The sequence below is a fragment of the Enoplosus armatus genome, chromosome 6 (genome assembly GCF_043641665.1).
Source record: "Enoplosus armatus isolate fEnoArm2 chromosome 6, fEnoArm2.hap1, whole genome shotgun sequence".
Lineage (NCBI taxonomy): Eukaryota > Metazoa > Chordata > Actinopteri > Centrarchiformes > Enoplosidae > Enoplosus > Enoplosus armatus.
Genome location: NC_092185.1, coordinates 7,480,490 through 7,507,750, shown reverse-complemented (window position 1 = coordinate 7,507,750; position 27,261 = coordinate 7,480,490). Strand labels below are relative to the sequence as shown.

The following is a 27,261-nucleotide window of genomic DNA, read 5'->3' as shown; positions in this document are numbered from 1 at the left end:
TAAATGTTATTTGGTTTATAGTCTCGAACAGCTTTAACGTTTACAGAGGCGATTTCAACAATAGACTCAATGTTAGTTATTCAGACAGTATTCACTAATCTCATAAGTAGCGGTATATGTGGTTTCTTGTTTATACTGGAGACTGAGGAATAATCAGCTGTCAACTATGCTCAATTAGATACTTCTTTAACAAATGTGAGGCATTGAGAGGTTAGTGTGTCATTCTGTGGCGCTGTGGAATGCATTTGGGATTTGTACCACATTACATACTTATAAATGCGAATATATAGTATATACTTAGTATAAACACTTAATGCTTAGCTAACAAATCAGTTGAATGGTAGATTGATTGGGGACAGCTGAAAAATACAGTAAATCTGCCGATTAGGACTTGCAGTGAAGCCACTATGAATGCAAGCATGTGTCCTACATTACATGTCCTTGGGCAAGACAGCAAATCTGATCAGAGTGGGGGAACCTTAAAGACAAATCTCTCCTTCATTAATCAAAAGTTAATCTCAAAATGATCTAGTGATGTATGGCATCACACTGAAATTCACATGGCAATCAAGTCTGAAGCACTAGTTAAGTCAGCGTCATGTGTATGTCAGCTGTGCTTCGGATGAAAGCAATGTTATCAAACTTTATGTGTACTGTAAATTCTACCTGTGAACATTTAGACTGATGTCTTACAAATTTTGTTTACATTTGACATAATGTTGGTTACATTCTGAAACATGTCAGGCAGCTTTTTTCTTTTTTCTCTTGCAGTGAAACTGGACTGGAGCATATTCAGAGTGTCTGACCATCCTGCCTTCGCCTACAGTAGGAAGTTTGGTGCCTGTTGTAGGCTGTGCATGTTTGTTCCTGACCAGTGATTCCTTATGCTTGATAGAAGCTGCACCCTGTGTCTTACAGGATGGATGGTGTGAACTTAAAGAGACTTGTGTATCAACAACAGCACTCTGTGTTCTGCTGTGGTGTTCAATCTTTTACCATTTACAAGAGAACACCTCCCATCCTACACCTCCAATCCCTGCACTATATATATAAAGATCGTCTTTGAGCAATAAAAAGACAGCCAGAGATAGAAGTTGCAAGACTTTCTACCTTTTTTTCTTTTTAAAGCACAGATCGATACTGCTTAAATAAGCCTATATGGCGGACATAAAAGCATCCTTATTTTAATTTTTCAGTTATTGTACCCCCTTACTATTAGTGTGGGTGGTGTGATGTCGGAAAAGCCAGACGGCACAATGGTGAAGTTCCTGGCTCCCCCTCAGAAGAGTGGAAATGGCCCCAGTTCTGGTTCAGATTCGATGATGAGTGAATGCCGGCCAGCAGAAGTGAGACGCCGGCATCACACCATGGAGCGTGATCGATGTAACCCTGAACACCGTTTCTTGCGCCGCAGTGTCATCAGTGATTCCAATGCTACAGCATTGGCCCTCCCTTTACCCAGCAAGATCCCCATCCCTGCACCTCAACGGGTTCAACCACGGGAAGCAGTCCCCCAGCGGCAACAGGCTGCTGCTGCTGCTCATTTGCCACGGGCTGAACCAAGTTTAGCTCAAAATGAGGAGTCTGCTGATAGTGGAAGAGGAGTAGTGGATGGAAAAGATATAGAAATAGCCAAGGTGAATGTAGTGCCTTCTGAGCAGGAGCCTGCCGTTGTACAAGATGTCTGTGATGCAGCAGTGGTGGTAGCAGCCCGCTCCGCACCAGGCTTAGGAGCAGAATTGCCAAGTCAAACAGAACCTGAAAGCACCACTGAGGTGAAGGTACATCATGAAGAAGAAGGGGAGGAAGAAGATAAGGACTCTGCTAAGGCACGAGCAGAGGCAGAGCAGAGAGAAGCTGAGAAAAGAGTGCAGGAAGACATCGAAGAGGCAGAGACCAAAGCAGTGGGAACATCACCGGATGGGCGTTTCCTGAAGTTTGATATAGAAATTGGACGTGGCTCCTTCAAGACCGTCTACAAGGGCTTGGACACCGAGACCACAGTGGAGGTGGCTTGGTGTGAGCTGCAGGTATGAAATTGGGATACCCACTTTGTTTTTATTACCAACCTTACTTCATTGCTATTGCTATCAGTTATTAGTGTAATTATTAATGTCTTTAATTGATTCACCTTTAGTGACGATTGCTCCTGCAAGTGTCATTACCACCTCTTGTTTAGGCTTGTTGCTTTTACCAGGCTTAAGCATGGTGGAATACAGTCAAAGCAATTTCCTTCCATACTGTTACCTGAGCTACAGCCTCTGGCATTTCCCCTTTGAGAGACATGGCTAGCATTTCCCTTTTGATTGTTTCACATTGCATTTGTCAGCAAAGCACAGCAAAAAAGCTTCTCATTTCCCCATTTTGCTTTTTTGGTGCTGCTCAATCCATACTGGTTGGCATGACTGCACATAACACTGAATGTCAAATGTAAAAGTGTGTACTTCACCATAAAACATTAGGTTATTGAGGCTTGTATAATTAATGTTTTTAACACTATGACTAAGGCATACTTGACGCACATACTTTAGACACTGGAAATGACCTTTGACTAGATTCAGGGTTAGACTTTTTTTTCCATTGCACTGATAGTGTGCAGAATTCATGTAGTCATGATAATGATTTCCCATAGTTTTCACACTGGCAGAGGATATTGTATACTATTTAAAAATAAATTATGATGACTGTCCTGACATCTATAATTACTATAACAATACATTGATTTAATACTGTAAGTTAAATTGGGAATTATATTATAATATCATTATAGTATTAAGTTATAACTGAGCAAATTCTTGTCAGCAAAAGGTGAAAGTAATTATTTAGGGACTGATGACACTTTTTTGGAGATGTAGCATATATTAAGTCAGTCATCATTAAGAGTCAGTAAAACTCTAAATGCCATTAGAGTGTTTATAATTTAGTAATTTCCAGAGCTTAATGCGACAACAGCAGTAATAATTGAAAACAGGAATACGTTTTTATCTTGTCTTGTCCTTAGTATACTTAAGTTAATTATTAATTATTGAACCTATTTTATTGATGTTTTATCTGAATACAATGTTTCTGTATCAAAGAATCATCATTTTGCTTTGAATCTGCTTCAAACCAATAGTTAGTGATATTCTTAAAAATTGCTTGTGAAAAAATTGTTGCTCTGCTGTCTTTCCCGTTAAAGCAGCTACATGGCCCATAGCAAAGTTTGACCTCATTCACCACATGAATGTTTGCTTTTACTGTCACGATTTCACCCTGCCATGAGAGGCACAGGCCTCACACAGCAGCTCATACAACCATAGCTACGCATGCACACTGGTTTCAGAACAATGTGAAGATTACAGACACGTGCCCCTCCCCCCTCACACAGAGCGAATCACACGCATGCTCAGTGCATTCCTGCTCTGAATGCTTGTGTGAATGTAAAATGGGTCACATTCCTGACAGAGGAATCTCCTGTGTGAATTGCAGCAGGCCGGCCTGCCAAGGCCTGCTTCTAAACTATCAGCCCACCTCCCACCCTTTTAACTTCCTCACATTTTACCATATTTCTGTTTTCTTAAACCCTTTTCAAGGCAAACTCACTAAATATGAGTATGCCTTCCTACTTCCATTAGTTAATATGATGGTATGAGTTAGTGTACTTATACTTAATTTTTTTTATTAGCGTTATAGCTAAAGATAAATGAATATCACAAGTTGCCTAAGCCAGTTGACTAATGTGATTTATGATTTCCTGTTGATTGAGTAATTCATTTATTGATTGACTGAACATTGGGGCAGTAATCAGTATGTCGTCAGACAGAAAGACGTTGTTGTGTCCTATGACAGTCTCCCTGAGGACCAGTTTGAAAAGGCAGGGGAAAATCCAAACCAAAATGTAAAACTTGTCTTTGTTCGTGTGGTTTGTAGAAAACGATTCACCCATATGGACAAGCTGTAACTGCCTCTCTCTTGAGGCTCACCTAAACTTGGTGTAGGATCTAGCTGGGTCTTTGTCAGTTACCACTTGTATCGGGAGACCAATCCTGTGCAAAGAGGTGGTTTTATAGAAGTTTTTACAGTTGAATGAGAACCAGCTTTGTTTTATGCACGTGGTCCTCTCTAAAATATGAACATGTAACCTGATACTCTCATTCCCCTTCGTTGCTCTGTCAACTCAAGAGTTTCAGTGCTAGAAACTGTTCAGTTACACATAAGAAGCTGAAATCCCCTCTCACATGGTTGTTAAAGCTGTCCCATGATCACTCAAGTGCTAGCGTTACATTCCCCATATCTCCTGACGGCATATTTAGTGGAATATAATGTTAACCTACATTATTTTCAGCTCTTTCAGTTAAGTTTCAATTATTCAGTGTTTTTTCAAACATTCATATAATTACAGCAATTTCCTCTAAGGATATTTTGACTAATAGAAGAATATGGACCATTTTCTACTTTTCTACTTTGGTTGCATGAAAAAGGCAAATATTTTAAGATTGCACTGCTAATTTACTTATTGTTTTGTTTCCTGTTGATGCAAAAATCAGTGATGCAGAAAGTAATCATCCTTGCCACTTATTTGCTCACTGGGAAGTTGGTGTCAGCTGGAAGCAACAGCAGAATCATTGCCTGCTAACGAAACAAGTCTGACATGTTTTCGATCTCATAAGATAAGTTAATCTTCCTGGCATATGGCAAAAATTCTAGAGCCACATTAGCAGTCCTGTGAGGCTGTAATGCTCATTACACACCAGAAAACCATGAAAAATGGTTTGCTATTCTCAGATCCTTTGCAATAGTGGGACAAGAAAATTAAGGTTTGACCTAAAGGTGTTCAATCAAAGGTGTTTTTCTTTTGTTCATTATTATAGTTATTTATTTATTTGTTAGGGGCCATGTACAAAAAGGGACTCAAATAAACAGAAAATATGCTTTAAGACCCTGTTTTAATGAAACTGAAATTACCTTTTAATCTCAAAGTACAGCCTAAGGCTGACTGGTATTCAGTCAAGTATGCTGTCATGAACTGAAGTGTTAGACAAAGTAGAAATTTGCTTCCAAATGTCATGACAAGTTCATTCAGTAGTTAGAGATATTTCAGTCTGGACCAGAGTGTTGGACTGATGGACCAGTCAATCCACTTTGCCTTCTTTCAAGCTATGCCGCAATCATGCCTAGAAACTTTAGTGTGTAAAGTTTGAATAAAATAACCCTGGCTTATTCAGTGTGGAGGGCCATCTGTCCACAATCGTCTAAGAATTTCTAGGCATCCACCCTTTTTCACCCACCCATGAACCCACACATTTGTTTCAGATCTCACGTTGCAAGCATGTCTGAACAATAAGTAGGTCACCACAGAAAGGAAGTTGAGGGGGGAAAAAAATTTAGGAGCCTCCCCTTTCTTGCACACTCATCCATCTTCAGCCATGTCATCTTCCACTCGCTTCATCCCCACCTCCTTCCTCTCCAGCACTGGCTGAAGCCAAACATTGAAAGATGAGGAAGAGAACCCCTGGCATCCTTTTAGGAGTTATGGGAGCTGCATGTCCAGCTGGCTGATGGCATCCGCTGGGAGTGACACGCTATCCCCAAGTAGTATAACATAATGACTCGTCTGTAATTATTCTTCATGATTGGTTAGGTTAAGCATGAGATTTAGAATTTTAATTGCTTTTTTCTATTTGATGTGATGAATTTGGAAAGAATTGTCAAATTTTGTAAAGTGAAATTCCTAACTGCATTGTCAGCATTCCTCAAAGAAACCATGGTGTGTACTTCCTGATGACATTCAGTGTTTTACCGGCCAGTACTTTTTATGTTTTGTGAATTACAATTTCACAGGAAACGTTAGCTTTTTGATCAGAAACATCATATATCTTCGTCATATTTAGTATTTAGCCATATTGTTGATGTAAGGTCTTCATTTATCAGAGCAAAAATGTGCGTTGCCTGTAGCTACTAAGCATGTTTCATACTTGACTTGACCGTTCATCGGCCATAAGCTATTAGATAGGGATCATGGTGTTATTTAGTATATCAGCAGACCTTGTCCATTGATTGAAATGACTTGGAAATTGTATAGATTATAGTGGGAATCCATACATCTTATACACATTATATTCTACACCTACAATATCTGTAGATTAATAGGATTTTTCCGAGGCTTTTAAAAAAAAAAAAACCCTGATTCGCACGAATGAACAAAATCGCACAGAGCAAAAGATGAACATTTAGTGGCTAACAATGCAAATAGGCAGCTTTTTTCATGCAATGTGCTTTCACCGTTCATTATGTTGGTTCTTTTGGTGCCTGTTTGGACCCCCTTTTTTCTGTATTCGAAGTGGATACCGGGTTTGCTTTTCTGCCTGATTAAAATTAGATGACTCGTCATACTGGCAGATGTGATATGGCCTGGATCCGTCCATCTTGTGTTTTGCTGACAGATTGACTGACTGCCACAGTGATCTTTGACCTCATTGGCCTGTGTCACAGTGTCATGGGAACACCAAACATTTCTGTCCACAGACACACTGCACTTAATGCTATAACTAAGTAACATTTAGAGTGAAACTGTTTAACATGGCTTCTGGGCTTTCAGGCCCATCAGCCGTTACCCAGATCCCAACCAGTCTTACCCAGAGCGCTCCATCTAGCCCTCAGTGTCAACCTCAGAACAGACCTCAGATCAGGGACCTGACAGAGCCAGCCTTTGGCATGATCACAGGTGTTTTTCACTCAGTCTATTTTAGGGTTGTTGGGTTATTTATGATGGCCTTTGCCTAGAAGCAGTGCTTTCTGCTCTGCTTCAGTGATGCTGTATTGAATTGGCATTAGATCTGAATCACGTTGGCTAGAAACGCCTCAGGTCATGAAGTTGTTCAGATAGTATCAGGGCTTGGCAATTATGGTTGAAATTAATATCACAATTTCAACAGCAATATTTCCTTCATAGTGTTATGTATCATGACATTGCTAATTCATGCAAAATCACATAATGTAATCAGATTGATTTTCAGTGCTGTTAATTGTGTTCCACTGTTCTGTAAAACACTAAACATAGTTAAAACAAAACCTTAAGTAATTCATTTTGTTTGTTGTAATTAAGATTTATTCACAATAATTTATTTGGATGTTAATGTCATCACAGTACAATTTTTCTGAAAGTTGATAAAAGATTATATTGAACTACCGCCCTCTCTTACGTAATATACTGTCCTAACTTGTTGGACCTCAACTATGGCTGGGCAATTGATGTTAATTTATTGCCTGGCCATAGTTGTAGCCGTAGTTCAGTCAATTTAGTTAATTCAAGTTTGGTATGTCTAGATGTGTAGGTCTGACAGAAACATTAACTCATATCTAGCACTTCATCTATCTTGTTTTAATGATTGGAAGGGATTTCTGCTTGATCAGTTTAGACTGAGCAATTATGTATTTTTAACTCTGATAATAAGTTGGGCTTTCACTCCCACTGCCTAGCCATGCATTGGCTTGTTGAGGGGTGTGCCACTGAAGTGAAGCAGTGGGATCACGCTTCCAGATAAGTGTTGTGCTGACTCTGCGGAGATGGTCAAAAACAAGTGTTGACTAGTGTTATTTGGAAGATATTACTCTTAAGATATTAAAGTGTTAAAATTAAATGTCTGCCTCATTTTCACACTCTCACTTAAAGTGTGTGTGTACACATTTGCACTACTGTCCTTTTCTGTGCTTTATCACATTCAGAGACTCTATAAGACAAATTTTCACAGCTGAGAGTTATAATATTTCAAAGATCTTGCAGAGGCAGTGGTGGCAACACAGCTCTTTAGTGAGCTGACTCATGCCCGCTCTGTCAGATGCAGCTGCTGTTGGCCTCTTGAGTGCCTGCCAGGTTAGGTTTCCTAATTTATAGACATTTGAAACCTCTCCCTCAGAATGGTTTGTAGAATATGATGGCACAAGAAAGACAAATATGGACACAAAATCTGTGAAGCACCTCAAAGGGTTTGATGTAAGGTCTTGAAGTAATGCTTCAAGGTCTGATGTTGGTTTTTACAAATTCTGATCAGCCAGACGATCTAAATTATGTCAAAGATGGGGGAGCGTAAGTGGAGCTGAGGTGGGCAAACATGGGTAATCCAGCCACAGCAACCTCAGCTGTCAGTCAAGCAAACATACCCAAAACATAATTTTTGCCTTTATTGGATAGCTGATGACCCACAGTAAACACTGGAAGAAAGAGAGGAAGGTAATATGCAACCAAGGTCACCAAGGCTGCAATCTAAACGTCAGATTGCTTGTTGGTCTACCAAGACCACCCATGCGTGTCTTAAAATCTAAATATGTCGGCATCTATTTAATAGAACAGTATTTGTCGAATCTGTTCCCAAAATTCACATTAGATGATGTGATGTTAAATATTGGGGCATAATCAGGGAAATATGTGTGTTTGTTTTGAAGACAGTGGAAAAAAGCAGTTTTTAGTGGCTGTTGCCGTTTGGTTGGCACACATCTGAAATTCTGACTGTATTTCTGTATTTGTTAAAGATAAGTAAATGAAAGAGAACAATTTTAAATGTCAATAATTTTTGATAGGTAGTCTTAAGAGTAATGATAGAAAGTAGTTTTGTTTGTTTCCCTTCCATTGTTGAGTGAATGGTGGATATTTGGCCTCTCTGATCAGGATTTGTAGATGTACCAGAGACTGCCAGGCACTGTTCCCAGTGACAGTGAGAGCAGGACATGGCACCAGCCAAACAACTCTTTCAAGTGACAGTCGAGGGGGGTGTGATGTGTGTCTTATGATTGCAAGATTATAAATTCCTGGAGGCTTTTTACAGGCCATGGGTCCTGCATACATTTAAGTGGTAAGAGAGCTATGGAATTAGTTCAACCTGGCTTATGCTGAGTAATTCGTGGAAAAATGTTGAAGGGGTTAAAGGGCTTCGGAGTGTGAGTGAAATATTTTTCTATATTTTTGTTTAGGTCACTCAGGTGCAAACTACTAAAGCCCCCCCCCCCCTTTTTTTTAAATCAATTTAATTGCTGGGTTATGGTCTAGAATTGTCTTCCTGTGATGATGTTTTTTTTTTATCCTTTCTTGGCGTTATGCACAATGCAGGAAAAGAACTGCAGCTGTATTAAGTAGATTTCTGCAAAAACTTTCTTTCTTTAGTCATAGCAGTGTGTTAGCATGTGCCTTCACAAAATAGCACTCCCAGTTGCTTGTTGTGTTTTCTTTGCAGAATTTGAAGTAGATGTCAGTTAAGCAGGTGAATGTCTTATCTCTAACTAGTTTTTCAAGTACATTGTACTTGTAAAGGGAAGACGTTTGTTTTGAAAGAGTTATCAATGTGGCAGTGTGCCTTGTGGAAGTGCTGTCATTAATACAGTAGTTCATTGTTTGTGGGGGTTGGGGTGCTGCACACCCTAGGCCGTGGATGTCTTGCATGACTGTGCACATGGTGCGCAGAAAGAGAAAGGGGAACCACAGCCCCACTAGATAAATTCTCTGGTAAGTAGGTCAGTTGGTCCAAGTGCACGGTGGGGCTTCCAACTCTCATCTCCCCATGCCTTCTGTTTCCTGACATCGCTCCCTGATTCGGTGTCCTCCCTTGCTCTTAATTGTTTACACATTTCCCTTTAACTTGTCATTTTGTCTGTCGTACGTTGCCTTAGACGTGAAAACATTCAACCTCAAACCTCCAAAATACCTCCTGCAAAGACTGTAGCAGTCCCAGTTATGTTTTTCTTCATGTGATGTCAGTCACTGGAAAGTTTTCTATCTCTTGCTGACACACACACAGAGGCAAATGCTCACTCTCCACTCACAAATAGGCTGAATTTCCTGGACAGCTTGGCCTTTAGCCAGGTCCCTGGGGGTTTCAACGGAGGTCGTTGGCTGCGGGGTTTCACTGGGCTTGTCTAACTGGTATGGGTTTGCTGCTCTACAGTTATACATGCTGTAAATGTAGGTCAGGCCAGGAATTACTCAGGAAACTTGAGAAGGGCAGTTGTACACATTCCAATTTATTTTGTTAATCCATAGACCAAATAAAAAAATCCTTATTGTCGATCCTTATTTATGCATCAGTCAGCATTGTTTTCCCAGTGGGATTTAACATTACATAAAATATCAACTTTGCATATAATTCATTGACAAACCCATCAGCTGCCAGACATTTGTTGACTCCAATCATCCATAGCTTTGTTCAAAACACAGGCCTTGGTGTTTCTTGGAATTTAGGACAGCGCTAGACACGTTCCATTTGGACGCCAGAGAAAACAGGGCCACATCCCTTTGCCCTCAACTATATGTGTGCTTGTACCAGAGTATGTGTGTAATTTTGTGTGTGTAGAAGGAAATGTAAATTGCACTACTTTTCAGCTAAACTTTCAAAGGCATTTTTTCAATTTGAATCCTTTAGGTTGCCTGTTTCTACACTGTAAAACCTGGAATGTCAAGATGACTGTAAATTAAAAAAATGTTTTCTTCTTATGGACATTCAGATGCTACCTTGGGAAATAAGACTTTACTCTGCATTAGATTAATAATCTTAACCATGCCATTAATACCGTGTTACTCTGTATACATCTATAAATAGTGCTGCCCTCTGTGATGTGTGAAATCTTAAAGTATCACTTTTTTTGTACCCTGAAGGATCGGAAGCTGTCAAAGTCAGAGAGGCAGCGCTTTAAGGAGGAAGCAGGGATGTTAAAGGGACTACAGCATCCCAACATTGTCCGCTTTTACGACTCCTGGGAGGGACCCTCCAAAGGCAGGAAGTGCATTGTGCTGGTCACCGAACTCATGACTTCTGGCACACTTAAAACGTGAGTCGCAAACTTGGCAGAGCTAACAAACACATCAATACAAAACTCATACATACTGTATACACTAGGGCTGATAAAAAGGATCATCCTGACTGTTAATCATAAATACAATGACCAATATTTGTCTCATATTTTATAAAACAAAATATTTGTTGAACTTTGTATTTGATTTAAAAAAAAAAAAAATCAAGAATATATTATTTAACACACTGAATATATAATGGATTTGCTCTTGTCAGTTGCTTTTATTGTACAAGTGTAAGTGTTCTTTTCAGTGTAAAGAAAAACTACATGTGCTAGTATCATTTAAAATTATAATCTATTCTCTTGTAGATATCTGAAGCGGTTCAAGGTGATGAAAATTAAAGTGCTGCGAAGCTGGTGTAGACAAATCCTCAAGGGGCTCCACTTCCTTCATACTCGGGCTCCCCCCATCATCCACAGGGACCTTAAGTGCGACAACATTTTCATCACAGGCCCAACAGGATCCGTCAAGATTGGAGACTTAGGACTGGCCACACTCAAGCGCGCATCATTTGCCAAGAGTGTTATAGGTACGACTCCAAAGTCATTTCTACCTCTTGGTTCCTGTCCTGCTGTTGGGCAGTACCTTTTCTGAGGTCATATTATGTTTGTATTGGAAATGATGGTGTTTTAAAGAGGGTATTTTCCTTTTGACTTGTTTTTCTGATGATGTGGTTCAAAAACAGACCACAGCGTTTCAGCTGTCTCTCAAACCACAGCTCAAATGGAGGCCAAATACTGTGGTAATCTTAGGCAGATAACCACAAGGCTTTCTCTCTTTGCACTCACACAGTAACTATCAAGTTTGGTCATTGTACAGAATATTTCTGTTCTAAGAAGAAAAAAAAGAGCGTTTTTTTTCCAGGCACCTACTGAATGTAAGTAGCGCCTAACATTTCTCATACTGTTAAATATTAATATCATTAATATAATAGTTGTCATGCCTTCTTGCAGGCTAACCTGGCCATGGCTAAAGGTATGGCCTTTGCTTCTGTCTTAGACTGGTCTTTGTTCTGTGGTTTGGAAATATGTGGTCTGTTTGCCAGTTATACTTATAATGTTTAACATCTCTTTCTATGGGTTTTCCTCAACAGGTTTTTTTTTCTAGTGTTTGTCTCTTACTGTCTTTTAAAATATTGCAGGGCCGCAGAATCTTTTTGCTCCATCTTTGTGTCCAGGGAACTCCCCCCACTTTCTCTCTGTCAGCCTTTTGCCTTTGTTTTATGTTTGTTTTATTTTTATTTGAGTTTTTTTTTTTTTTTTTACTTTCACATTCTTGGGTATGTTTTTAAAATGTAGGCTCTAGCCTCAGCTGTGCCCCATTCTGCTGTTTGGAATGATTAGGGTACTGCTGGTCATTGAGTAAGTATGAACTTTTATGGGCCTGGTAAGTCTGACAGTGTGCTGTAACACACATCAATATCAAAAACAATTACATTCAAATAACCAAATGAGTTTTTCTGTGTAAGACCTGAGATTGTATGTAAAATGATTTATGATTAGAACAAGGCTGATGTGCAAAGACACACTGCTGAGCACAGCAACTAGCTATGGGATCTGCTTCTCTCAGCCTTGACCATAACAGTTTCCTCCTGCAGGACAAGACGAGATGGTAAGTCAGACTTCGAAAGGTGAGTGTGCTAGAAAAGACAATGTTAATGAGGTTGTAAGGTAAGGTCTTGACAAAAGTTATTTCCATAGCTAGTCAATTTTCTCTTACTGAGATCATTGGCATCCCTTTGAACAAATCACTCTGTATTCTGGCATGAGTATTATTCTCAGGTGCCTAATTTTAAAGCTAATGTTTTGAAGTTGCAAATAACATTAATTTTGGCTAACAAGTGTGTTCTGCACATTGGCTACCTCAGTCACATTCTTATATCCCAACATGTTAGGGTCTTACACAGACAAACACGTGCTTTCTTCTCTGCAGTCTAACTGAGCCCAGCCTCTCCCTCCTTTTTTGTTTTCTGTCTCTTTTTTGCTTTCCTTCCCCTTTTCTTTTTTTTTTCTCTCTCTTCCAACTTTCACCTCACAGGATCTACTCCAGGAGATGTCAACAGGCTGGTCACTCTTCTCATCCTCCTCTTCCTCAACCCCTCACGGGTTAGAGGAGCAGAGGGGCAATGGGTTGTGAGAAGCCCACTCAATCAGTAAGGGAGTTCGAGAGTTCTGAATAGTTGTTTTGATTTAAGGTACCCCTGAGTTCATGGCGCCTGAGATGTATGAGGAGAAGTACGACGAGTCAGTGGATGTGTATGCCTTTGGAATGTGCATGCTGGAGATGGCCACCTCAGAGTACCCTTACTCAGAGTGCCAGAATGCAGCACAGATCTACCGCAGAGTTACCAGCGTAAGTGTTCTTTTCAACCCTCCATGTCACCCCTGTGCCCTGCCTTCACCTCTTCCTATGTTCCAAGAAGGCTAGTGTCCCATTCTGGAATGATTTTATATACCTGCTGACACCTCTTTATCAAGCTTACATTGTATTTCTATCGTCTACTATTGTATTTCACCTCTTAACTTGAGTGTATTCCTTCATCTCCCAAATTATTTACCTATTTCCCTGTTTTAAGAACCCACAAACATAGAAAACCTCCAAGAGAAAACATGTTATCCACACATCTTTCACCTCTCTCTCTTTCCCTATGAATTATGGTGTATGTATGTTGGTAAAATATGTAGACCTGAGGCGCAGATGATTGATAAGAGGCTGAACAAGCACAGTCCTGCTATTTTCCTAACAGCTAATGGTTCAGTCTTGTGATGACGCCTGAAGGGCAGTAACTGTCACAGAAAAAAAACATATTTTTAGTCTTATTCATACAGGCTTACTTTTGAAATGCAGAGTCCCTGATATGAGTCATGCTCTTGCAATTACTGAAGTCTCAGATAAAAAGGTTGAACCTGTTCCTAGAGTGTTATCTACAAAATGTGACTTGAAATCTATACCAATACCCTCAGTTTATCATTAACTGCAAAGTACAAATACTGAAGTCATTGCCACGTGATTCAGGAGGATTGTTTTTACTTTCCTCACTGCTAAGTATTGAGTTCTTAGCTCTTTTTATGAGCCACAAATAGCTCATACTGCACAACACCAAACACAGGCGACTCAGTTAAGAAACAAAGTGCTATTGTGGAGTTGAGCCTACATTTAGGTAGTGTCACATGCTCTGGTTTTACAGTAGTGTTCCTTGGGGAGATGACTGTTGTTCTTCCTATTCTGTCATTCAGCTCAGCTGTTCAGCTCTCAGCCAGTCCTCCATTTTCCTGTAGCACCATGCAGTTTCCTGATTGCTATTGGCTCAATTCATCACCTCTCTGTCGCTGTCCCATTCTGACTTGTGCTCTCCTTTTCCCATCACTTGACATTCTGAAATTTTTAAATGCCACCAGGTAGAGCGCATGCTGTCTTTTTAACATTATTTGAATGGTTTTCTGTGGAGGTTAAGTTTCTTAGAAGCAACCCCTTCCACTTTATACCGTGACTTTTAAGATGAATTCCAAAACACTGAAAGAGGAAGTTAGTTTAAGGTTGTAATTGTCTCGGTCATCTGAGATATGGCAAATATTTTCGTGGTGCTAATGTAGTCTCTCAGATGAAAAAGACAACAAGGTATGGGGTAGTCTCCAAAATAAGAAAAGGTCAAATGAGAGGAAGAACCATTCTCATTCAGGGTTCTGTGTTTCCTGTAGGGGGTGAAGCCAGGCAGCTTTGACAAGGTGGCCATTCCTGAAGTGAAGGAGATCATCGAGGGATGTATTCGCCAGAACAAGGACGAGAGGTCTCTTAACTTACGAGCACATGTAACTAGTTTGGGTAGTCTAGCTCTCCAAACGTATATTTGCTCACTGCTTATCTCCCTCTATTTAGGTACTCAATCAAGGACCTCCTGAACCATGCCTTCTTCCAGGAGGACACAGGGGTGCGTGTGGAGTTGGCAGAAGAAGACGATGGAGAGATGGAGGCTATTAAGCTGTGGCTGAGAATTGAGGATGTAAAGAAACTCAAGGGGAAGTACAAAGACAACGAAGCTATTGAGTTTTCCTTCGACCTCAACAAAGACGTCCCAGAGGATGTGGCTCAGGAAATGGTGAATTGAGCTTTTAATGCTTTAATCAGTCTTATAAAATTGCAACACCTCATCAATACTGCATGACAAATGAAAAAAAGAAAAGTTAGCTTAAAGGGCTCTCTTTGCAGTCTTTGAAATGTGCATTGATGAATTGTACGTCATGTCTTTGTGTTGTAGGTTGAGTCTGGTTATGTGTGCGATGGTGACCATAAGACCATTGCGAAGGCCATAAAGGACAGGGTGTCTCTAATCAGTCGCAAGAGAGCACAGCGGCAGCAGGTATGTCTATGCAAACCATAGTGCGTCTAATGTTATTCATGTTTGCTTCTGTCATAGGATTTATGTACCTGTGCTGTGTTGTTTAGATATTGTCAATCAGTGCTCTCTTGAGGGATTTTAATACTTTTACATCTGATTGTCTTAAAGGTCAGAGAGGATCAGGAGAAGAGAAGGCTAGAAGAAGAACAGCAGAGTCAGTTACTGCCAGCGCAGCAACCAGGCCAACAGTCAAGCCCAGAGGTGCCTCAGTCCCAGCCAGTGCCGCAGCCTGCTACTTATGTCCCTCCACAACCAAACCAACACAGCATACAGATGTCTGCCCAACCTGCATCTCAGCAGAGCCTTCAGAGCTCTAACTACAACACTCCTCAATCAACCCAACTGCCCGGCATGGCACAGGGAGTCCCTTACGTTCCCCAGTCAACTGGGCAAGTCCCAGTTCCAGTTCAGGTTCAGAGTGTGGCCACCATCCAGCCAGAGTCAGAGGAGCCTGAGACTGACCAACACCAACAACTACAGCACACTGGAGGAGGTGCGTATCGAAGATGATTTATAGTCAAATACACCTGCAGCCCACAGCATGATAATAACATGATTTGATTTTTGAAGATGAGTGCCCTTAGAGACCTTCTTGTCCCCCTCTTATAGCCAGTCACATGGGAGACAGACTATCTGGTTCCTCTGTCCTTCCCGAAGCCCAGCCTCCTCAGTCTGGAATATCTTACAGCACCCCTCCCAGTCAGCACCTTCAGCCCCAGGTGTCGTGCCCGCAGACACAAAATGACCAAACGCAACAGCAACAGTTATCAGTGGTGAGTCATGTTGAAAATAGGACACAATCTTGCGTGTTGAGAATCGTAGTAGTTATTTAGTAGTTAAAAGTAGTTATTTGTGAAGTGTTTATCAGATTTTATATACGTTTACTTTCTTCTTTGCCTCATTTTCACCACGTGCTGTTGTTTTCTCTCTTTGGTGCTTAAGGTTCAACCCCAGATGCCCGGTGTCCAGCCTGAAGTTGTTCCTGTTGCGCCCAGCAGCCAGTCTGTTCCAGTGGCACCTTCACAGGTAAACGTTGTACTGCAAGTCTTAATGTCTTTAAAGAGGAGCTTTACACCAATTGAAAAGCACTGTTTTGCTGACCTCTGATTAAAAGTTTCAAATCTGTTGCACCTAACAACAAACTTAATAAAAATGAATAAATAAACACATTTAAAATAATAATAATGATGTCAGGTTGTGCTGAACACACCCTGACTACGCCTCTTTATCACTGCAAATGTGAACTTCAACCACTCAAGGACAGCAAAAACTGATTTTCAGAGGGTGTTAAGTTAACCTTTAAAGCCTATATTCTCTGCTACAGGTGGCTGCGTTGAAAGCAGCTGAGTCCTGAGTTTTCCAGTCTCATCTGTTAAATTGTCCTTAGTTTTCTTTTCTTTTCATTCTCAGGTTTCCTACTCTTACCCTGTGTTATGTTTTGTTTCTTATAGTACGGAGTTTACTACCAACCATCGCTTCCCCCTCAGGTAGATAAAATGTCCCATTTTCCTTACCACTTTTAAATACACCCACGGCCTTTCAGATCACATGCTCTGGGAAACAAAATAAATGTTGTGGTTAATTCTCTCAGAGGTGATAGTTGGCTTTTAAAAAAGGGAATTTATGCTATCCAGGCAAAAATATTAGATCCAGTCGTTTTTTTTTAAACTTACAACTGCAGTGTGGATTGACATGCAATGTACATGTCTCTGAAATACACTGTGAAGTTGACAAATGTACACTGATCAATATCTTGACAGCCCACACAGTCAAATAAATGGTCTGATTTATGCAGCTATGTTATCTAACAGGTAAATGCATGTGGCTTTGGAATAGAGCCAAAGTAAATCTCTGAAAGATTTAGATTAGAAAGAAACCGGGTTTTCAGAAAGTGGCCTAAATGCAGCTATGACTGTGTGTCAGTTTTTATCTCAACTTCTTACCTCTCTGATTTTATTCTTGTTTCTGCCTCTCCATTTTATAGATTCCCACCCAGCAAGTGATTATGCCCCCGTCCTCTCAGTCGTCTCTCCCCCAACAGCAGCAACAGCCCGAGAGCAACACTACTCTTCAGGGATCCACTGTACCGCAGGCACAGACTGGAGTTCAGCAGCTACAGGTGACACATGCACCTCCCCTGCTCACACTTAACATGCTCATTGATTTGATCTTGCTTGAAGACACATACTGAAATACATACGTGTTCAACTCATTAATTCCACTGTCCTCTTTCGGTTGACCAAACTACAGCATGAATTTCATGTTCTCCATTTTTATGTTTGCTGTTTTTCTAAATCTTTTTTTCCTTTTCTTTGGACTCACAACTCTCATTACCACGGCTGTCCCCTTTTTTCTTCCACTCGTCCCCTCTGCATGCTGCGTATTTCCTGCATGACTCTTAGTCTTGGGCCAATGATCCAAGTCCTCCTATTGTGTCTCCTCCACTCAACGCAGAGCACCTATACTTCCTCTATCAGGCCTCATGCCTCTCTGTTATGCAGGTACTCTACAGAGCACAAAACAAGTGTGTGTGTGGGTGGGTGGGTGTATGTAGTTCACTCTTTCTTGCACAGTTCCTGTTCTTTGAAGTATGTTTACATTCATCCTTCAAAAATATCTTCAGGGCACACATTTACCTATATTTAATAGATTTATATTGAATAAAATGAACATATTAATATAGGTAAATTCTATTATAGAGCACCAATAAATGATAAATGATTAACATAAAGAGGGCAGAACTAATCAAGTTCCAAGAAGTTTTTGTTCCACTCACATTTACCCCACCGCAGACCAAAATCCTCCATGAAAGCCGTACCCCAATAAATAATATAGATAATCTGTGTGCATATAATAAGTAAAAGACATTTTATCACAGTTATAAAAGTCACAGTATTGTAACTACCAACAGGGCTAGAATTGGAAATTGATAGAACAGCAGTAACCATGTGAATGTAACTGATATCTATGTAAGAACAGCAGAGAAAAATGGACACATTCTGAAGAAAATGAAATGAAACTCGATTGCACAGCAACATTTCTGAGAGCTGAATAATGGCGTCGCTTGTACCCTGATACAAATTTCACCAGGTGAAACAGCTCCATCTGGTGCATAGTCTGGTTTACATCATTCATTTCCTGTAAATTGTTGGTCAATATAAATGAAATGACCAAAATAAAATTGAATGAATTAATGTCATATAAAAGATCATCAGTTTACTGTATAAATCCCTAAATCATTTCAAAAGAGTAATCGGACTTTACACTTTGAGATTTGCTTTGAAGTGCTTGATTTATAAAGGGTTTCTGTGTTTCAGGCCCCCGTGAGTGTTCCTCAGTCAACACCCGTAGAGCAGCCGGCAGGATCCTCTGCTCTGGTGCCACCATCTGTAGAAAGGTGAGAAGGAAGTTTGTTTTTTTAAAAAGCAGGTTTCATCAGCGACACACATTGTGTCTGATCTCTCTCTCATGGGTACATTTCTCATTCAGCTGCCTGTCAGATGCAGCTTCAGGTCTTAGTGACGGCAATGATGGAAGTTCTACATCAGGAGGTCGCCATGAGGGGCGCTCACTGAAGCGCCACCAGCGGCGATCCGTGCGCAGCCGCTCCCGTCACGAGAAGACTGCAAAGGCCAAGCTAAATGTTCTCAGTGTACGCATTTGAACTGATGAGGTCATTCATATTCTGTCTGCAGCTCTTTGTTGCCAAACAGTTTTAACCTGAGTGAATGTTTTGCAGATCTCTAATGTGGGAGACAGAGTAGCAGAGTGCCAGCTGGAAACGCACAACAGGAAGATGGTGACCTTCAAATTTGACCTTGATGGTGATAATCCGGAGGAGATTGCACAGATCATGGTAGTAGTGGTTCTCTAATCACTAATCATTTAGGAAGTGTTAATTGTCCAATGGTTGTTGTCTCCTGTTGTCATTAGTTGATGCAGCAGATCTTAAAGTCACACATTTTAAGCCATTCTGTGGAACATTCTCACAGTATCTGTAGGTTTAGTTACGGTAGTGAACTTCTTCTGCTTTCTGTTTCAGGTTGAGAGTGAGTTCATCTTGGAGAATGAGCGGGAGTCCTTCATCGAACAGGTCCGTGAAGTCATAGAAATGGCTGATGAGAAAGGAGAGGGCATGAAGGATGGCTTCCCCCAGGTATTTCTTAACTACACATCAGCTCATTATTGTGATCCTCACCCGCTGAACCTGAGGAAGTAACCACCTACATTTGATCTCTTTGCAGATGAGTGATCACCAACAACAGCCTGAGCTGTCTGTTCCCATGCTGCCAGGTTAACAAACTTTAGCCAAAAATACAGTGTTCAGTGTCTAGTTATTGATTTTTATGAAATGAAACTCCTGCCTCACATCTGACCTTCCTTTTGACCTTTCTCTCAGGCATTTCTCCCAGCACTACAGCCCAGGTGGTGCATTCAGCAGGACGAAGGTTCATAGTCAGCCCAGTACCAGAGTCTCGTCTTAAAGAACAGTTCTTTGGCACTTCTTCTGCTAATACCTCCTTTGGAGAGGAGCCTGCCCCAGGTGAGAGAGAAGTTTGTTTTATTCACTGTGGTGTTAAACTGTCTGTTCACATAAGCTGTTATTGATGCTCATATTTACATTTTTGTCAATATCCGTTTTTCCGTCATAAAATGAGCTCCTCTTTTTACTTTTTTCTAGCTCCCTCCATGACATTGGGCCTTTCTCTGTCCGCTCCATCTGGGACTCTCCAGCAGGCTTTCAGTAAAATGAAGCAGGCTCGTGTAGAGAGAGGCAGCACCCTTGATCCTCCTCCTACTGAGCAAGAGCCAGGCACTGTCTCGTCCAATGAGGCCGGACTTGGCCCAAAGTCTAACAACATCCTGGCTCTGCCAGAGGCCGTAGCTCCCCCCTCTAGCACTACTTTTCCTGCTGTGTCTACTGCAACATCCTCACCACCTCCCTCAGTTGGGAGGGTTTCCCCTCCACCTACATCCACTCAGTCCCAAACTCCAGCTCCTGTCACCAGTGATCCCAGTCCACCTCCTCAGTCTTCCCATGAAACAGCCCCCACACAGCTTCCACCAGCTGCCATCATCCCTCCCTCATCCTCCACCATTTCTCCTCCAGTCGCGCAGACCTCCGTCCCCGCAGTACCTGGGCCTCAGCTGAGCAGTGGTTCTGTCTCTTCTGGTGCTAGTGTTACATCCAGTAGTACTGGCACTGTCCCTGCTTCAGAGCAGCAGCCTTTTAATAGTGCTGGTACATCTTCTCAGCCTATGAATTTGTCTGTTCATGCACCACAGCACACCACCACCCAGGGTCAGCCTGTCCCCATTTCTGCTCAGCCCCCTCCTCCCTCCGCGTTACCCGGTCAGAGCCAGGTCCAGCCACAGCCAGCGGAGTCAGAGGGGGCTGAGCTCCAGGCCAAGACCGCTGGCAGAGATGATATCCAAGCTTTAGATAAGAAGCTACGGTCCCTCTTTAAAGACCAGAGCTCTGCCTCGTCCTCCACGTCAGCAGATCCCAGTCAGAACACAGGGACCTCTTCTCCTCCTACTGGAACCTCTTCCCCTCCACCTGGAGCTGCCCTGGTGCCCCCATCTAACCTTCCCCTCACCTCTGGGGTGCAGCCGCTGGGCCCCACAACCACCCCAGGACAAGGTATCACCTCGGCAGGACATGCACAGACGCCTCCAACTAAGCCCAGGGCACAGGTTAGTGAAAACTGCACCATGAAGGAATAAATCCAAAATACATTTTTATTGTGATAAAAATGTATTGACTGACTTCCCTCTTTGTTATATTTTTTAGACTTTACCTACTGGTTTTGATCAAGCTGCTACACCTCCCTCCGACCTTGTACCCCCATTTCCTGGACCAAATCAGGTGAGGTTTACTATGTCTATGTAAAACTATCTGCTCTATTACTTTTGTAGGTTTTTAACAAATAGTGTAGGTGTACACATGTACCACTTACATTGTTCCTTATATCCTCTTTGTGTGACTCTGCAGTCACAGCAACCCCTGGGTAGTTTGGATGCTGATTTGAGGAGAGCTCTGAGTCCAGAGACCGTCCAGGGAGGTAACAGAGTCCAGCCTCCAGCAGCAGGTTTCACTCTGGGACGTTTCCAAGTAAGTTTTAGTCACGGCTTAAAATGTATCTGGTTAATTGATCCTAAAACGGTTAATCCTCTTAAACCACGGGCTTAGTACATTAAAATTGTCTCCCTCCTCTCTTTCTCAGGTGTCTGTTGCTACTGATGGTGCATCCAGCGGTGCTCCAGGTCCCTCGATTGCTTCGTCTTCTTCCCTCACGTCGTCTTCTACCTCCTCTTCCTCCTCCTCCCCCTCAAGTCCAGAAAATACCCTCCACCGGTCATCCGCTCTGTCCAGAGGAGTTTGTGAAACTGACGCTGTAAATGGAGCTTCATCTCTCCCTGCTGGTCCTGTCAGTCAGTCCACCACTATTGGGCGCTTCCAAGTGTCCGCCAGCACCAACGCCACATCTGGGCCAGCCACTGGCTCTAAAGTGGGACGTTTTTCCGTCACAGGTACGCACCAGGTTCACAGCAAATTAAGTTAGCTTTGATAAACTAATGAAAAGCCCTGCTCGCACGGGACTAATATTACACATCCTGTGCTATAATATACTGAGTACCACACACAATTGATTCTTACCAGTTATTTCACTGCTAACACTGTAACTAACTGAACAGGCTAAATGAACCATAGTAAGCGTTTTAAAAATGGATGATCGTTTTATCACGGCCATCCTTTTTTTTCCTTCGATAAGTGGCCATGATACAAGCGTTATAATGCATCTGAGGTGTCTTTTATAGAAAGTCATGCACTTTGTGGAGGCATCTTCGCCTCATTCAATATTTTAAGTCTATCCTATTGGCAGAAGCTGCAGTAGGAATTATTTATTAGAGCTTTGATAGCATTTGCAAATATCAGCAGCCTTATGTAGCTGCTGAGCGTGAAAATCAGAATTTGGTCAGTAAATCAGCATGAAACAAAGATGCTGGTGCTGATACATTTCATGTGTTTAATTTCCCCCAGTGACCCCAGCTCCAGCAGCAGGCTCCAGTTCATCACATGGCTCCGGTATGCAGAATGGGCCCTCATCCTCAACCTCTGATCCTCAGCACACACATACCCACTACAGTAGTGACAATGACGACGACTCTGAGACTGAGGATGAAGCTTTGCAGAAAGAAATTAGTCGTCTCAGAGAAAAGTAAGTCATGTGTTCACGGGCCTACGTCACATTATCTTCATTTCCTCTTATGAATGTTACGTCACAGCTCAATAGACATATTTGAACATGTTTTTCTGCCTTTCTTGTCCCGCTCACAGACATATGATTGAGATCCAGGCCTTGCAGACTCGTCAGAAAGAGGAGATAGAGGCTCTGTTCACGCAGATGGGAAAACAACCTCCTCCTTCTGTCTTCTCCCCTGCTGTGGCGATGGCTGGAGGTCGACGTAGGCGCAAAAGCCACAAATCTGCTCGCAGCAGTGGACAGCCCAGCCCCATACATTCAGGTAAGGACAGTGAACCGGCCTTTCGGTTTTTTGGCTCTCAAGACAAATATAATACTCACTTTGACGTCAATACTAGAATTTGTTTTATGTCCATGCATTAACACTTGTTGTTGAAATGGTATGTTCCTGGGTAAAGGTTTACACGTCATTGTGTATTGTGCATGTTCAGGATCTGCAGCGTCAGCTCAGAGTCTTCACAGTTCAGAGTCCCCTCCAAAGCAAAGTTCACCCTCTGCAACAGAGGCGACACAAGCAGTTAGCAGGTCATCCATACAGCCGCTCAGATCCTCTCCATCCATGCCCAGCCTCAGTAGTTGCTCCACAGGTATGTACAAGGACTTAATCTTGCCACAGTGAGCTACTTGAATCGATTGCCTGGATTTATTTTCTGGTTCACACCTCGCCTCTCGTCTTGTTTCCCAGGATCAAGTGGGACCATTTCCACGAACGGTTCAGGCCACTGCCAGAACCACTCTACTTCCCTGACCCAGGCGACTGGACCGACTCCTGCTGCCTCTCACACCCAGAAGGGCAAGGGCACCTTCACCGATGACCTGCACCAACTGGTGGATAACTGGGCCAGAGATGCCATCAGCCTCTCCCAGTGCAAGAAAGGTCCCAAAACTGGAGCACAGGCAGCACTGGGACATGATGTAGGCATTCAGTACTTTCTTTGAATGTAAAAACGGTCTTATACGATACTTACATTTGTCATGTAATAATCCTGCATATTCAATTATTTGTATATTACAGATTATCCCTCCAGCCAACATGGGCCGTAAATTCTCAGCTCCTGGCTACCTCTGCCCGACACTTCCCACGCCCTCCAGCGCCACGTCCACCACCAACACCAGTCACCTCCCCAACCCAGCCAATCCCCCTGTCCCTCTGGGGCCTCGTAAAGGCTCTCTGGGCCCAGTTGCCCAGGCGTTTGGATACAACTCAGCCTCGTACAGTTCTCCTCAGTGGGCCGGACCCACAGGCACATGCCAGGTCAGCATGCTTAACCCCGCGCAGCCACTAACACAGTACCAGCCACCTACGACGGCCTCTGTGTCCCTGCACCAAGGCTACCACATGGGTACCGCACCAGCCCCCCAGAAATCAGTCAGCCCCGGAGGGTCCAACCTGAGGCCTACGTAGCCCAGTCAGAGCCCTGGTCCAGGCTGAGAGTGAGGGCCACGCAGGGCAGAGAGGGCACAGTCGTTGAACGAGAACCACTAGCTCTCTTGCTGGTTAGCTGTCTGGATACTGTGCTTTTTATTTTTATTTCAACTTTTATTATTATGTGTTTTTTCTGTAATAGAGTTGACCTGTGTGGTTCAAGTCCTCTCGGGCAGAACGAAATCTGTCTGGCAATTGGAGGGAGAGTGCAATACACATCCACAGCACAAGAGTTTCACACTTGGCTCGCTATTAGCTGTGGAACTGAGCTGTGACGAGTCAGTTGGTCGTGCCCGGTGATGTAATGACCCAAAGGCATAACCAACAGCTGCCAAAGATGTCTTTTGAGAGCAGACGTTGAAATGTCGTCATTCCTTTTTGAAGAGGAGAAGGTAGGAGGGATTCTGGTTCACAACCTTACTGGTCCTGACTTTAAACAGGGCTTGGACTGAAGACAGTTGAACTAATACACCACAATAGACACACACACCGGACTAAACATTAACCTGGTTGAGTGACTTGGGACGTTAGGTTAAGTTGTCTCAGAGAGTGAAGGTACAGTAAAGTGGGAGATGAGAGTGGGACGGTTGGATTGTCCCAGATGGATCAGAGAAGTGTGAGTTAAGGAGTCAGGAGAAGAAAGACATAGTAAGTTAGGCAGGCAGGAGTATAAATGATAGGGCTGCAGTGTGAATACATCCCAGTGGCTACCTATTGAGTAAAATGCAATAATGGCAAAGAGTAGATAAACTGTCCCTCGTAACTGTGGCCTTAATCCCCAAACACATTTAAAACATTGACTTTGTACATAGATATTTCTTCACTCGGTTAGGATTCCTTGTCTAGCATATTTATGTCCCTGTGAGAGTCTGCTGTCATTGTGATTTGAGTTGTCTATCCATACAGATTTATTATCATACTGCGGTATTCTTCACGTCCGATATGTAAGCCAGTAGAAGAGCATTGTCCTGGTGTTGACCGCCATTCAGAGTTTGAAACTTAAGAGTTGATGCTGCTGTAAATCACGATCTGAGTAGAGGGTGGGTTTTTTTTTTGTTGTTGTTGTTTTTTTCTCATGTTTTTACGCAAGAATGAACTCTTGTTAAGAATCCCAAGTCGACACATGAAACCAGTTCACTTAGTGCTCAGCAATGAGATATGAGCAGCTCAAAACCTGCGTATCATATCATACAAAATGAAATGGATTTGGTTTATTACAATAGTATTTATGGAAGGTTTCAGACTCCCCACTTATCACAGTTGTTTACACAGATGAGGCACAATACACAGGTGAACAGGTCGTTAGTGAAGACGTGTCACATTTAAATATCTCCGCCCGTAACATTTAGCCGTCACCTCTCAAATCACAAGTGTCTGGGGTTCTCTCTCTCTGTGGTCTGTTTTTGTATGCGTATATTTAATAAAACAAATGTTCTTTATGGACCTGTATTCAGCCATCAGATTTTGATGTTGTTTCACTGTAATTATTATTAAAGGTTGTTAAACAACATGTAGTTAAAGGAATATAAAAAGTGCAATTGCAGGGTTGTTGTTATTGGTATCTTACCCACCACGCCGGAGTAATCCTGCGGTTTATTAAGCTCTTCTCTATATGACTGCCCTGCGCCCCCCCCCCTTTTTTCTATTTTATTGTATATATGTTCATGTGAGGTAAATGCTTTCACGTAATGCTCAGCCACTAGAGTATGCTTGTACATGCACATGCACTCTAACCTGTAAACATGAGGAACACTTTAGTGCCTTGCATCCTCACTAATGACAAGTTCCAGATTCATCTAGTCCTGTAGCTGTGACTGTACTGCAGAGAACCAGTTAACTGAACCCGTACCTGACAAGTGGCTCTGTAACTGTCTCACGGCCAACTCTGAGGATGTAACCCTCTGAAACATTAGACACCACACACACAGGACTGCAGAACAAAGAGCACACTGAGTAATGTGGCGATGTTTCTTTTCTCTCTACAGTTACATTTGTGTTGGTTGTGTAATCAGCTGTATATTTATATTTGGCTCATGCGTACATGGATTTGGCTGACGTTTTTTGTTTTTGTGGATTTATCATTGAACCGTTTCATAGAAGCACTTGTTCAGGCAGCGAGCGAGCTGTTTAAAGGTTTAAAAGTTGTCACGCTTCTCACGCTGGCTCAACTTCGGTCTCACCACCTCACACGAGTGCCATGCTGTCATCGTGACTCTTTCGCCTGCTCTTAGATTGGATGAATAGTTAAACTTCTCTAGAGAAAAAATAAGTTACTGCAATGCAGAATATGCAATGTTTGAAGTTTTAAAGGGACTGAGGGGTAATGGAAACATTTGCATGCTGTTGAGGGTTGTTACTGACTTCAATGTTTTTGATATTGGAATATTAGAGATCTTTTTTTTTTTTTTTTTTAATTCTTTGCCTTCTTGAGTCGTCAAGTGTTCTGTTCAATTGCCATTCACCACTTCAATATCAGACTATCAGCGTATGATTTCTGCATGCCGGCTTCACTGATGTTTAATCTTTTAAATGGCAACCAACTCACAGCTGGCCACTGTACGGCACAAGCTCACAAAGCTAAAGGTCCATGTGCTACTATCAGTAATTATCACAGACCTCTACACAGTACTGACACACAGTAATATCTGTTGAGCTCTTATTTCTGATCCCTCCTTACTGACTTCCTGTGATTCAGTGTCTGTTTTGTGTATGTTTTTCACATTGTACAAAATGTAAAAACAAATAAAAATAATATCAATTAAAGCACTTGTCATGCTTATTGTTTTGTTTGTTTTCTAATTGATATGAACAGACTATTTAATTTACTAATTGGTTCCTAATGGAACACTCCTCTGGGGTGAACTGGTATGTTGTTTTTTCTACCACTGCATTCTTCTATCTAAATGCTTAAGACCTTTCATCCAATTTTATGTCAGGGCCCTAAATATTTCTCAACATTACATATTTATGACAAAATAAGCATAAAATAATCAAATGTAAAGTTCAGAAAAAATATTTGTAAATATAAAGACTATACAGTATGTTTCTATACATGTATACACAGTCGTGTTTCTATCACTTCAGAGGGCATACATTTATTTCCTGGAGACTAACCTTAAACCAAGTCTTAGCCTTAAAATGTAATGATTTACGTTAAGAGTAATATAACGCCACATAAACACACACACACACACACAGTATACAAAGAGCCAGCTGACTGATTTCTGTGGTTATGTTTTTATTTTGTACAAAACCAGATAACATTTCTCCAAGTATCGGACATAGCAGCAATTCATTGCAAAATGAACTTAATAAATGTATACAGTGAAATAAATATGAAAACAAAAGGAAA

At 41.9% G+C, this 27,261-nt stretch overlaps 1 protein-coding gene across 1 annotated transcript; it reads left to right on the top strand.

The window, feature by feature from the left end:
* Positions 1–1,136: 1,136 nt before the first annotated feature.
* LOC139286106 (serine/threonine-protein kinase WNK1-like) lies at positions 1,137–26,672 on the top strand. The gene is made up of 27 exons (XM_070906790.1): positions 1,137–2,030; positions 10,622–10,794; positions 11,128–11,348; positions 13,014–13,171; positions 14,518–14,606; positions 14,696–14,915; positions 15,075–15,176; positions 15,324–15,708; positions 15,825–15,988; positions 16,158–16,241; positions 16,667–16,702; positions 17,200–17,334; positions 18,533–18,612; positions 18,705–18,867; positions 18,955–19,071; positions 19,258–19,371; positions 19,460–19,508; positions 19,615–19,758; positions 19,897–20,912; positions 21,010–21,084; positions 21,211–21,330; positions 21,443–21,749; positions 22,261–22,438; positions 22,558–22,745; positions 22,915–23,070; positions 23,169–23,398; positions 23,499–26,672. Exons 1-27 carry the CDS (start codon positions 1,233–1,235, stop codon positions 23,886–23,888), a joined length of 5,892 nt encoding a protein of 1,963 aa, XP_070762891.1. The 5' UTR covers positions 1,137–1,232; the 3' UTR covers positions 23,889–26,672.
* Positions 26,673–27,261: the final 589 nt, after the last annotated feature.